Source organism: Puma concolor, chromosome E1 (genome assembly GCF_028749965.1).
Source record: "Puma concolor isolate L17-30 chromosome E1, mPumCon1.1.hap2, whole genome shotgun sequence".
Lineage (NCBI taxonomy): Eukaryota > Metazoa > Chordata > Mammalia > Carnivora > Felidae > Puma > Puma concolor.
This window is the reverse complement of record NC_141680.1, coordinates 50,281,171-50,293,597: the sequence shown is the minus strand read 5'-3', so window position 1 is coordinate 50,293,597 and position 12,427 is coordinate 50,281,171. Positions and strand designations below refer to the sequence as shown.

The 12,427-nt window shown below is 39.2% G+C and overlaps 1 protein-coding gene across 6 annotated transcripts in view; it reads right to left on the bottom strand.

Annotated features, from left to right (window-relative positions):
- Positions 1-12,427, bottom strand: part of HELZ (helicase with zinc finger) — a 162,774-nt gene that overhangs the window by 96,239 nt on the left and 54,108 nt on the right. For all 6 annotated transcript variants that reach the window (XM_086687797.1, XM_086687802.1, XM_086687801.1 and 3 more), the window contains one exon: positions 4,377-4,644. In XM_086687797.1, coding sequence (XP_086543923.1) covers positions 4,377-4,644 — 268 coding nt within the window. The remainder of the gene's footprint in view (positions 1-4,376; positions 4,645-12,427) is intronic.

Here is a 12,427-nt window from a genome sequence, read left to right as displayed (position 1 = left end):
AGACTTACATTCAGGTTGTAAACATCGCTGAGTCAATAACTATTTTAAAGATCTAATTTTTAAGACTAAAAAAAAAGAGAGAAAGCTCAGATGTTCCTATAAAAAGACTACTGTATACAGTCTTACCGCGGTCTTACCACGTTGTCTACATTCTGTCTTAACTACAATCTTTCTTGTCATACCTGAAGGTGATTTTACACCTTGATTATCAAGAGCTGCAACTGACATCATTCTAGCTTCCTTCCCATTTCTTTGCTTTTTTCTTAGTATAGTAGTAATAGGAGGTCATGGCACAACATTTCAAAAATAGAGAGAACCACATCAGAACATAAAACTCACTTGTAATTTCACCAGCCAGAACACTTTGCTTTAACTCTTCAGTATTTTTATATACAAATATATTCATATATGTGTGTGTACATACAAAATCAGAACTGCAGTGGCTGCTTTCATAACTAACATATCTTCCCCTTTATATTGTATCATGAGCATATTTACTGACTCAAAAATTCTTCGAAAACATAATTTCAATACAGTAGTCTCCCCCTAATCTCCAGCACATATGTCCCAAGCCCCCTAGCAACTGCTTGAAGCCATGAATAGTGCCAAACCCTACACACACTATGTTTTTCCCTACACATACACACCTATGATAAAATTTTATATGTTCACATAGTAAAAGATTAACAATAGCTAATAATGTAACAGTTATAACAATATACTGTAATAAAAGCTATGTGCGTGGGGTATCTCCCTCAAAATATCTGATTGTACTGCACTCATGCTTCTTGTGATGATGTAAGATGATCAAAGGCCTAGGTGATGACATGAAGTGAGTGAGGTGAAGTGAAATGAAGTGAGCTGACATAAGCATAGTGTCGCAGCATTAGGCTATCGCTGACCTGATGATGTATCTCAAGCAGGATCATCAACTGGACCACAGCTGACCACAGTAAGTGAAACCTCAGAAAGTGAACTGCGGACAAGGGAGAACTACTGCAGTTTCGGATCATATGGCTATTAATTTACTTAACGTGCTCTTCACTACTCTTGAAAGACATCTGTTTACAAGCATCTTTAATTTAAGAATCTCCTATTCTTTCTTCAGGATGATTCCTCATAATTACTACACCAAAAGGATCAAACCTTCTAAAGACCTTTAAAACAAACTGCCAAAAAACAGATCTACCCTATGACCCAGCAACAGCACTGCTAGGAATTTACCCAAGGGATACAGGAGTGCTGATGTATAGGGACACTTGTACCCCAATGTTAATAGCAGCGCTCTCAACAATAGCCAAATTATGGAAAGAGCCTAAATGTCCATCAACTGATGAATGGATAAAGAAATTGTGGTTTACATACACAATGGAGTACTACATGGCAATGACAAAGAATGAAATAGGGCCTTTTATAGCAACGTGGATGGAACTGGAGAGTGTTATGCTAAGTGAAATAAGTCATAGAGAGAAAGACAGATACCATATGTTTTCACTCTTATGTGGATCCTGAGAAACTTAACAGAAACCCATGGGGAGGGGAAGGAAAAAAAAAATGGTTCGAGAGGGAGGGAGCCAAAACATAAGAGGCTTAAAAACTGAGAACAAACTGAGGGTTGATGGGGGGTGGGAGGAAGGAGGAGGGTGGGTGATGGGCATTGAGGAGGGCACCTTTTGGGATGAGCACTGGGTGTTGTATGAAAATCAATCTGACAATAAACTTCATATTGAAATTAAAAAATAATAAAATAAAATAAAAACAAACTGCCAAATAAGTAACTTTCCTCCAGAAATATACCAACTTAGTTTGCCACCAGTGTTCATTTCATGTTGCAGATATTTTCAAGCCTCTCTTCTATGGGTTTTAGAAGCCTTTGCAAGATGCTCTCAGAGTGAACTTTCATCCACTTAGTTTCTTGATCAGAATCTGACCTCCACAATTTTGTAGGGTTTATTCTTTTATCTAATCAAATTTCCATTAAAAAAAATTATTTTTAATGTAATAATCCACAAGTTTATTGGTCTTTAGTTATAAGTTCTGAGATAATATATATGGAATGATTTTTAAACCTGAATATTAAACAAATAATTTTTTCTGAATTTCTATTATGGTACTCCAAAATAGTCTCTTAAGATTCTGGTAAGCTTCTAAACTCTATTTCATCCCGGGGCACCTGGGTGGCTCAGTCGGTTGAGCAACTGACTCTTGATTTCCACTCGGGTGGTGATCCCAGGGTCATGGGATCAAGCCCCACATCAGGCTCCACACTGAGTGTGGAACCTGCTTGAGATTCTCTTTCTCCCTGTGCCCCTCTCCTTCATTCGCACATTCTCTTTCTCTCTCTAAAATAAAATTAACAGGGGCCTGGGCTCAGTCAGTTGAGAGTCTGACTTCAGCTCAGATCATGATCTCATAATTTGTGGGTTCAAGCCCCATACTGGGCAGGGCTCTGTGCTGACAGCTCAGAGCCTGGCACCTGCTTCGGATTCAGTATCTTCCCCTCCTTCTCTGCCCCTCCCCTGCTCATGCTCTATCTCTCAAAAATGAATAAATGTTAAAAAAATTCTTTTAATAAAAAATAAGCTATTTCATCCCAAACTTTATGATTTTATCAAAGTGTTCTTTACTAAGGAAAAGGAATCTATGACCATGTAAATAACATATATGCACACTAATAATGTGAATATACATGTTACAAGTCACTGCCCTTGTTATTTAATAAGTGACTATTTCATTAGAACTGTATATAGACAGTCAGTGAAAGTCTTGTAAGAGGGACACCTGGGTGGCCCAGTTGATTAAGCAACCTACTCTTGATTTCAGCTCAGGTCATTTCATGTTTCATCAGTTAGACCCCCGCATCGAGGTCTGTGCTGACAGTGTGGAGCCTGCTTGGGATCCTCTGTCTATCTCTCTGCCATCCCCTACTCATACCTGCTCTCTCAAAAATAAATAAAGATTAAAAAAAAGAAGAAAAAAAGTCTTGTAAGAGCCCATCAATGGCCATGATTTAAAGTCTTTTTTTCTTTTATGTTTATTTATTTATTGTGGGAGGGGAAGACAGAGAGAGAGGTAGAGAGGGAATCCCAAGCAGGTTCCATGCTCATATGAAGCCCAATCGTGCAAGGCTCAATCCCAGGAACCGTGAGATCACACCCTGAGCCAATATCAAGAGTTGGATGCTTAATCAACTGAGCCACCCAGGCACCCCAGCCATGATTTAAAGTCTTAAGGGTAACAAAAATACACTCTGACTTTGTAAATTTTACATGCGTGTAATTTGAAATTAGATCTGTTCCAAAAGTCAGATCATAGGGGCGCCTGGGTGGCGCAGTCGGTTAAGCGTCCGACTTCAGCCAGGTCACGATCTCACGGTCCGTGAGTTCGAGCCCCGCGTCAGGCTCTGGGCTGATGGCTCAGAGCCTGGAGCCTGTTTCCGATTCTGTGTCTCCCTCTCTCTCTGCCCCTCCCCCATTCATGCTCTCTCTCTGTCCCAAAAAATAAATAAACGCTGAAAAAAAAAAAATTTTTTCCAAAAGTCAGATCATATTTAATCTATAAATAGAGTAACACAAGGTATCTTTACGTTATTACTTTTCCTTTTCTAAATATATACCTTAGTAAGGGTTCAGTATCTATTAATAATTAATGTTAAGGTACCAATAAGGCAGCCCGGAAAAAAAATAGATTGGTTAGGCTATATTCAAAGGGAAAACTGCTTACAAAAATATACTCATGTATCATAACTGTGGTTCACTGTTTAAAGCTTGTTCCCATTTCATCTAAAAAGTGGAATGCTACTACCAAACATACCAACCATTTCATTAATATCTGCCTTCATTCAAACTTTAATTTCTAGGATTACTTTTCCTATAATGATTCAAATAAGCTTTGGGATTTATGCTTGGACTTAACTTGTGGCATATGGATAAAACGCAAAATATGTTAAAGCTTTTGTAAGTGGCTATAGAGGTATTTCATTATTATCAAATAGTTTCCCTGAAGATTTAAATCATTTCATTCTTAAAATTGCATTCCAAGATATGTAGTAGTCTCTTTCAGTTTCTGTACATGTATTCAACCAATATTTACTGAATGCTCGCTCTGACTACCATTCACAGAAACCTCCGGTACAGCAGGGACCACATGTTTACACACCTAGTACGTGGCAGAGTCTTATGGAAATGAAATACATACTAAACACTAGGGATGCCGAGACGAACAGGACACGGCACAGAAAGACAGCTACTGAATAACAATCTTAACTACCTGTCTTCACTTTGGCAAACCTCCATTTTCATTTAAGAATGAAAAATACCACTGAAAGGGGAGTTTGTTTAAAAAAAAAAAAAAAAAGTATTCCTAAGGTAACTTACTTGCTGACTTCTTTATACTGGGCTATCTCCTCAATATAAAGAAGGTCATGCAGCCGTGACTGATAGTTGGTCTTGGTCAATGATTTGTCTAAAACCGACTGGGTAAACAGCTGGTCAGCAGAGAGAGGAATTTGGTATCTGATAAGAAGGCTCTTCTCCAAATCAGTAGTTTCATTAGGTTCAAAATCTATAATAGTCTTAGAAGAAGAATCCCAACGCTTAGCTGTGGTTACTAGCTGTTGTTTTGCATGCATCAGGTATTCAAGATCTAAATGGAAACAAAAAACACGTTTATAAAGAGCACAACAGTAAAATTCTCAAATACATTACACATTTTGGTAGGAGCATTTTATATGCTTGAGCTAACAATTCTTAAAAACAATCCAAAAACCCATCTAACAAAGAATTTTTCCCGTATGAGAAATCTGTTGTCTAGGTTAACAAAAGAACATAAATAGGAACCCATGTAAAAGAAAAAAAAAAATGCCTCCTTTTTAACACCAGGCTAAGACATACCAGAAATAGTTATTAACATTTTAAAATGCAGATTAACATTTAGAACTTAACTCTTTAGTCCAAAGAAATCTGAACTGCAAGAAGAAAATACAATAAATTCCTCATAAGATAAAATCTATTGGATGATAAACACTTTTCTCCTCCTACTAACAATACCTGCCCATTATAGAAAAAAGACGATCAGAACACTATGAAAGGTTAGTCTTTTCGCATGTGGTGAAGCACAGTGAAACTCTCTGAAAGTCAATTTATGACAAACAAAAATCTTTTAGAAAATACTCATGTAAAAACACTGTGAATTCCTCGTTAAAATGTGATACAATGTGCCATTCAAATGCCCTATCAGAAAAATCCAGTTCAGCCTCAGTTAAATTATACTGTAAGTAGGGCACAATGTCAAAATGAATGACTGTTCAAGTTCTGACATCTTTGAAAAAAAAAAAAGGTAGGACAGTACCAGCACAGGGTGAAATATATCGGAACATGAATTCTTTTTTTTTTTTTTTAATTTTTTTTTAATGTTTATTTATTTCTGAGACAGAGAGAGACAGAGCGTAAGTGGGGGAGGAGCAGAGAGAGACGGAGACACAGGGTCAGAAGCAGGCTCCAGGCTCCGAGCTGTCAACACAGAGTCCGACGTGGGGCTCGAAATCACGAACCGTGAGATCATGACCTGAGCCAAAGTCGGTCACTCAACCAACTGAGCCACCCAGGCGTCCCCGGAACATGAATTCTGAGTGCTGGGTAGGCTTGCTCTATTTGCAGGGCATACTACTTTTCTATTGGGTGGAGCATACATAGACCTATAAATATGAAACTTAACCAAAAGGGGGGGGGGGGGGAGTTGCTTGACTGACTCATTAGGCTGATATCCAGTTTTAATGTAATGTAACTGAAAAGATGGCTTCACAACTCAGGTTACAATTTGGGGAAGAAATAATAAAAAGTTTAAACAGAGATGAGTTAAGTGTCCAAAGTACAAAAATAAGTTACCCTGTACTATCTTTACAATGAGAGAACAATGCATAATTACCATGTAATGCTTAGTGAGAGATTTGCCTACATTTAAACGTTACATATAAATTATAAACACCTAAGTATAGTCATCCAAAAGACATTCTCAATACTAGAAAATAGTTTATTCTAATGTCTTATTAAAGATTCAAATGCAAAGGCCCTAATTTAAACGTTTTAAAAAATTAAAAAAGGAAAGGCCCTAATTTCTTGCCTTTGCTCCTTGAAAAGGTATTTTTACATGGCCAGTTCTACTATTTCTCCAATGGAGAAACAAATACATCTATAATCATCAAGGTATAAGGCTGGTCTGCATTCTTATAATACTCCAGATTAGGCAGGGATGGACTGGCTTCGCAATAGCTTCGAAAGAATAAGTTTCATAAAGTAAAGTAACCAGATTTTCTGCCTCAATCATCCTAAATTGGGCCGTGCCTTTTCATTCATTAAATCATAGCTACAAAAAATATTTAAATTACACACACTCCAACATTTCTAAAGCAGATTATACCATCACTAGAAGTCAGATGACAAACATTATCAAAATAACAAGGATGTACATAATTTTTTCTCTTAATTCAAAAGTCAAGAGAAACAGTAATAGTATAGTGACAAACCAAATAACCAACTCTTTAAAAATAAAAAAAAACTAGGGCACCTGGGTGGCTGAGTCGGTTAAGCGTCCAACTTTGGCTCAGGTCATGATCTCACACCTCGTGAGTTCGAGCCCTGCATTGGGCTCTGTGCTGACAGCTCAGAGCCTGGAGCCTGCTTCGGATTCTGTGTCTCCCTCGCTCTCTGCCCCACCCCCACTCACACTCGGTCTCTCTCTCTCTCAAAAATAAACATGAAAAGAAATGAAAATGAAAAAAAAAAGTCTACATAATATCAAAGAATCTCTGTAATATATAATAAAAGGATGTCTCTTCTTTGGAAGTAGGAGAGTTATATTTCATAGTTTTATTTAAATAAGAAATTCAATCAGACTATGCCTAGATCAATATTATGTTCACATTCTTTAAAAAGTCACTAATTGGGGCATCTGGATGCTCAGTCAGTTGAGCGCCTGACTCTTGAACCTGGCTCAGGTCAGGGTCCCAGGGTTGTGGGATCGAGCCCCACCACGGGCTCGGTGCTGAGCATGGAGTCTGCTTGTGCATTCTCTTCCTCTCTCTCTACCCTTCTCCCCTGCTCGTGCACTCTCACTCTCCCTTTAAAATAAAAATAAACAGTCACTAATTCTTCCCAACCAATATTTATGTAACTGGGATAGTAAGAAACCTGAAAACAATAGACCTTTCCATTTAAAAAGATTTTTGTTCACCTATTTAATGTGCAAAGCAAATTATACAGAAAGTCATTCTGGGAAAAGCGGCATGAGAAACAGTATTTGTTTTTCTCGTCTATATAGTGCCATGACTGCCACCCTGGTTTTATGAAATTATTAAAATTAGTGTCTTCAGCAGGTAGCACAACTTCCAAACAATTTCCAAACAATGTTAAATTTTATTCCACTGTGGTTTCTTTAAATGACTATCAACACAGTACAGGAGGGGCATCTGGGTGGCTTAGTCGGTTCAGTGTCCAACTCTTGATTTCCGCTTAGGTCATGATCTCATGGTTTGTGGGTTCAAGTCTCATGTCAGGCTCCACCCTGACAGAGGGGAGCCTACTTGGGATTCTCTGCCTCCCTCTTTCTGCCCCTTCTCCACTCTCTCTCAAAATAAATAAACTTAAACGGGGGGGGGGGGGGGGGCTACGTTGTGGGGGATGGGCTAAATGGAGGATGGACATTAAGGAAGGCACTTGTTGGGAGGCACACGGGCTGTTACATGTAAGTGATGCATCACTAAATTCTATTCCTGAAATCATTATTACACTATACGCTAACTAACTTGGATTTAAATTAAAAAGCTAGGGGTGCCTGGGTGGCTCAGTTGGTTAAGTGTCCGACTTCAGCACATGATCTCACGGCTCGTGAGTTTGAGCCCTGAGTTGGGCTCTGTGCTAACAGCTTAGAACCAGGAGCCTGCTTCGGATTCTATGTCTCCCTCTCTCTCTCTCTCTCCTCTCAAAAATAAACATTAAAAAAAATTAATTAAAACAGAAAAACTCAGACTCAAACACAAAGAATAAACGAATGGTTTCCGGAGGGGAGCAGGGGTGGGGGGGCGGATGAGTTATATAGGTGAAAGGGATTATGAGTACATGTATCATGATGAACAACTGAGCAAAGTATAGAATTGTTAAGGGGCGCCTAAGTGGCTCAGTTGGTTAAGCGTCTGACTCTTGATTTTGGCTCAGGTCATGACCTCACAGAGCATGTGAGTTCAAGCCCCGCATCAGGCTCTGCACTGACAGTGCGGAGCCTGCTTGGGATTCTCTCTCTCTCCCTCTATTTCTGCCCTTCCCCTGCTCGCTCGCTCTCTCTCTCAAAATAAATAAATATTAAAAAAAATAAAACAGGGGTGCCTGGGTGGCTCAGTCGGTTGGGCGTCTGACTTTGGCTCAGGTTTTGTGAGTTCCAACCCCCGCGTCAGGCTCTGTGCTGGCGGCTCAGAGCCTGGAGCCTGCTTCAGATTCTGTGTGTGTGTCTCTCTCTCCCCTTCCCCTTCTCACACTCTGTCTGTCTCTCTCTCTCTCAAAAATAAACATTAAAAAAATTTTTTTTTTAATAAGATAAAACAAAGAAACAAGAAACCACAGTACAGGAGAAGGGAGAGCTGGGGGAACAGAAAAAAGAAAACTTAAAAAAAAAATCCATGTGTGCCAACACCAGAAAGTCTGCAAATTACTGATCTCAGTCGTCAACTCAGACATCAAAAATGAACCGTGGCCAGTGGCTACCGAGGACATATTTTGCCAAAACCACTTCTCTTTCCCTGCTTCATCTGAACTTGAGACAAGCGTCTGCTTCCAATCCTCTCTTACAATAAGCAGCTGATTAAGCCTATTCAAATTCCCACCTAATTTATAGTTGGCAGGTCTGCAGAGTCGCTGTTCAATGGAGGAGGGCGGGGAGGTCCCCGTGGGGACCTGACTACCACTGGGCCTCATCCCCCCCACCTTCCCCCAGCACATGTTAGCACCTGCTAACATCTAAACCACACACGTATGCTACTCGGGGCAGCTGAGCCACCTCGTCCCCGGTACGCACTTCTCTTCAACCTAGAATAGGCTAGAATGAAATACACTCCGGAAAGACTGGAAGTGAATAGGTTAGGATCAATACTCACAAAACCATACAGGGAGAGTTTATTAACCAACTCTTAGAATAACAAATCTCCAATCTGTCAAATCTGACAGAAACTGTAAACCTATAAATGTTACCCGGAGATGTGGTAGGCAGAAGTTATAAACATATTTTAAGAGAAATTCACAAGAAACAAATTAAAGGTCATTAGAATGCACCTAATTTCTTTAAGATAACGTAAGGGAAGAGCTGCTACTTCCTTCCACAGAGTTCAAGGTTGGAATAACTAGTCGGACACAAGATATGCTTCCCAACCTCCCTGGCCCTGTGACTGAGGACAGCGGTGGCCTCGGCATTCAGCCACACGGTTACCAGTCTAACGAAGCATCCAAAGGGTTGGTTTGTTTGATGAAGAATACAATATGGCAGACTGGGAAAGTATCCTTAACAGAACCCAGAGAGCAGATTTAAAAAAAGGTAAGGAGGAACAAACATCCAGTGTTGTGCGTGTCTAGCAGAAGGGTGGACACAGCACCAGCACACGATACACGCATGCTACATGTGGAACATATTTACAACAGCTCCGTCTATCTAGAGTTGAAGAGAAGGAGATGAAACGAGCCTCAGTTCCGAAATCGGACACACCACACTCTTCCTGACGAAGCATTCTGGTCAGCGCCTTTACAAGTCTGGACTGCCCAAATTAACAATAAAATTACAAATCTGAAAGTAATCCTAAACCACCATTTCGGCTATTCATTTCAGTATCGTTCCCGTCCCCAAAACTGCCAACAGGGAAGCAAGATGAACATCTCTCAGTTTACCCATACTGTCGATCCCAATTTTCCACCTCTTAGAGAGGATAATAAAAAGTTAAAACGCGAAATAACAGCATAGGAATGCCTCACTATTTACATGCTTCCATTCAATTATATTTTTTATTGACAAAGGTATTATTTTTTAAATCCATTTTTCTAGTACTTTTCTGATCACATAATATCAAATATTTTATATACCCTTAATTTACCAACAACCCTGGAATTTGGAGATAATGAAGTCACACGAAATTTTAATGTTAATGTTAACATACACTGCTAGACTCAAAGTAATGGATACTACCAAGTTTTCAAATTAAACACATAAGAAATAATTTTCAACATGTAACTTCCAGATACTCAGACTTCAGCTCAGGTCATGATCTCATGATCTCATGGTCTCATGGTTCATGAGTTCAAGTCCCATATCTGGCCCGCTGCTGTCACAAAGAGCCCACTTCAGATCCTCTGTCCCTCTGCCACTCCCTCGCTCATGCTCACTCGCTCTCTCTCAAAAAGAAACATTAAAAAAATTTTTTTTTCATTAATCAAAGCTGTGGGGTAAAGTGTATAATGAATACAGTTTGTTTCCTAAGCAAAGGGCAACTCACTAATTTTGTTCTTTTGTAGGTATCTTTTGCCACACATTTTTAAAAGGCACAACTCTTAGGGCGTCTGGGTGGTTCAGTCAGTTAAGCGTCCGACTTTGGCTCAGGTCATGACCTCACGGTTTGTGGGTTCGAGCCCCATGTCTGACTCTGTGCTGACAGCTGGGAGCCTGGAGCCTGCTTTGGATTCTGTCTCCCTCTCGCTCTACCCCTCCCCCACTCATTCTCATTCTCTCTCTCTCTCAAAAATAAACATTGTAAAAAAAGAGAAAGCAAGACCAGAGGCACATCTTTAACCCAAAATTTCTTAGTGCATACAGTGTCTCTTGTTGAACCTGAACCTCACCAACAAGGGAAAAGAATTGAAAACAGCGCAATTATTAAAATTATACCTATTTCCTAACACTCTGCAGAACTGCCATATGACTACTAGAGGGAAAAAAATTCATTCATGGTCTGCAAATAGAAAAGGTTTGAATGCTTTACATATCATAAAAATATTTTTTAAAAATGTGGGAATTTTCGGGGCGCCTGGGTGGCGCAGTCGGTTAAGCATCCGACTTCGGCCAGGTCACGATCTCGCGGTCCGTGAGTTCGAGCCCCGCGTCAGGCTCTGGGCTGATGGCTCGGAACCTGGAGCCTGTTTCCGATTCTGTGTCTCCCTCTCTCTCTGCCCCTCCCCCGTTCATGCTCTGTCTCTCTCTGTCCCAAAAATAAATAAACGTTGAAAAAAAATTAAAAAAAAAAAAAAATGTGGGAATTTTCCCCCAGTTCAAACTGAATTAATTAAAGTAGAATTTTTAATTTGATCCTGAACAATGAAGTAGAAAAGCAAATGTCTGCTGTGTAACTTGATTTTAAGTTCCAAGGAGTAAAGCACTAATATAATTAAGTTCCCGGATCAAATCAGTTTGACAGACACTGAGCCTTTAATTACTGAGGTGCACTGTGAATCTCTAAGGGAAAAAAAAAGCATGCACCATTTCCAAACATATTTTCAGATGGGATTCTTTACCTATTATTAACATAACACCTATTCATTTCAGTAGAACACAGTCCAGCATGGTCCAAATATGTAACTTTATGGAAAAGAAATGTTATGTTGCCAGCATTAATTTCAGGACAAAAACTTGCTTAAACAATGAACAGCCAATCACATGGAAGAAGTGTTGAAGATATTTTCTATTCAAATTCTAGTTTCATACCATCACTACATTTCTTTGTGTGTGCAGAAACCAAATTATATTATGGTATCATTTATACTGTTATCAAAACTATACGGAAATATGTTAAGGCTCAGATCTAATTCAACCGCCCAATTCCCAACCGCATTTGGCCAACTTAAATCTGAAAGGTTTTCTCCTAATTCTAGAATAAGGAAGATCAAATAGTGAACTGGCTGCGGCTAGGGGTAAAATCAGCCAGGATGTAACACTGTGTGTCCCCAATTTAACAAAGAAGTTCTCTTGCTCTCAGTGTCTCTGAATGTTATCCACACAATATGCCAGAAACAGATACAAGTAAGAAACTGACATTTTTACATTTTTATTTTTGAGAATCTTTTATAAAACTGTGATTTCACATAAATAAGTCTTTTCCCCTCAATTTTTTTTGCTGACAAACATCTGCTGTAATAATCAAAAACACTGACCAGCACTAAGACAGAAGCAGGAAACAAACACACTATTTACATCCTGCTTTCATTTCTCCAAAATTCTTTTGAGGTCCTGTACACAGTCACAATGAAACAAGCACAGTCATGCAATAAAAACTTAAGAACTTAACAAAAGCGTCAAGATATTGAATGACATCAATTTTACGAGTAGGGAAAATACCAAAGAACTAAAAATCAGCACAACAGGTCAGCTCATTTCAGTAATGGACCAAAAAAAAAAAAAAAAAAAA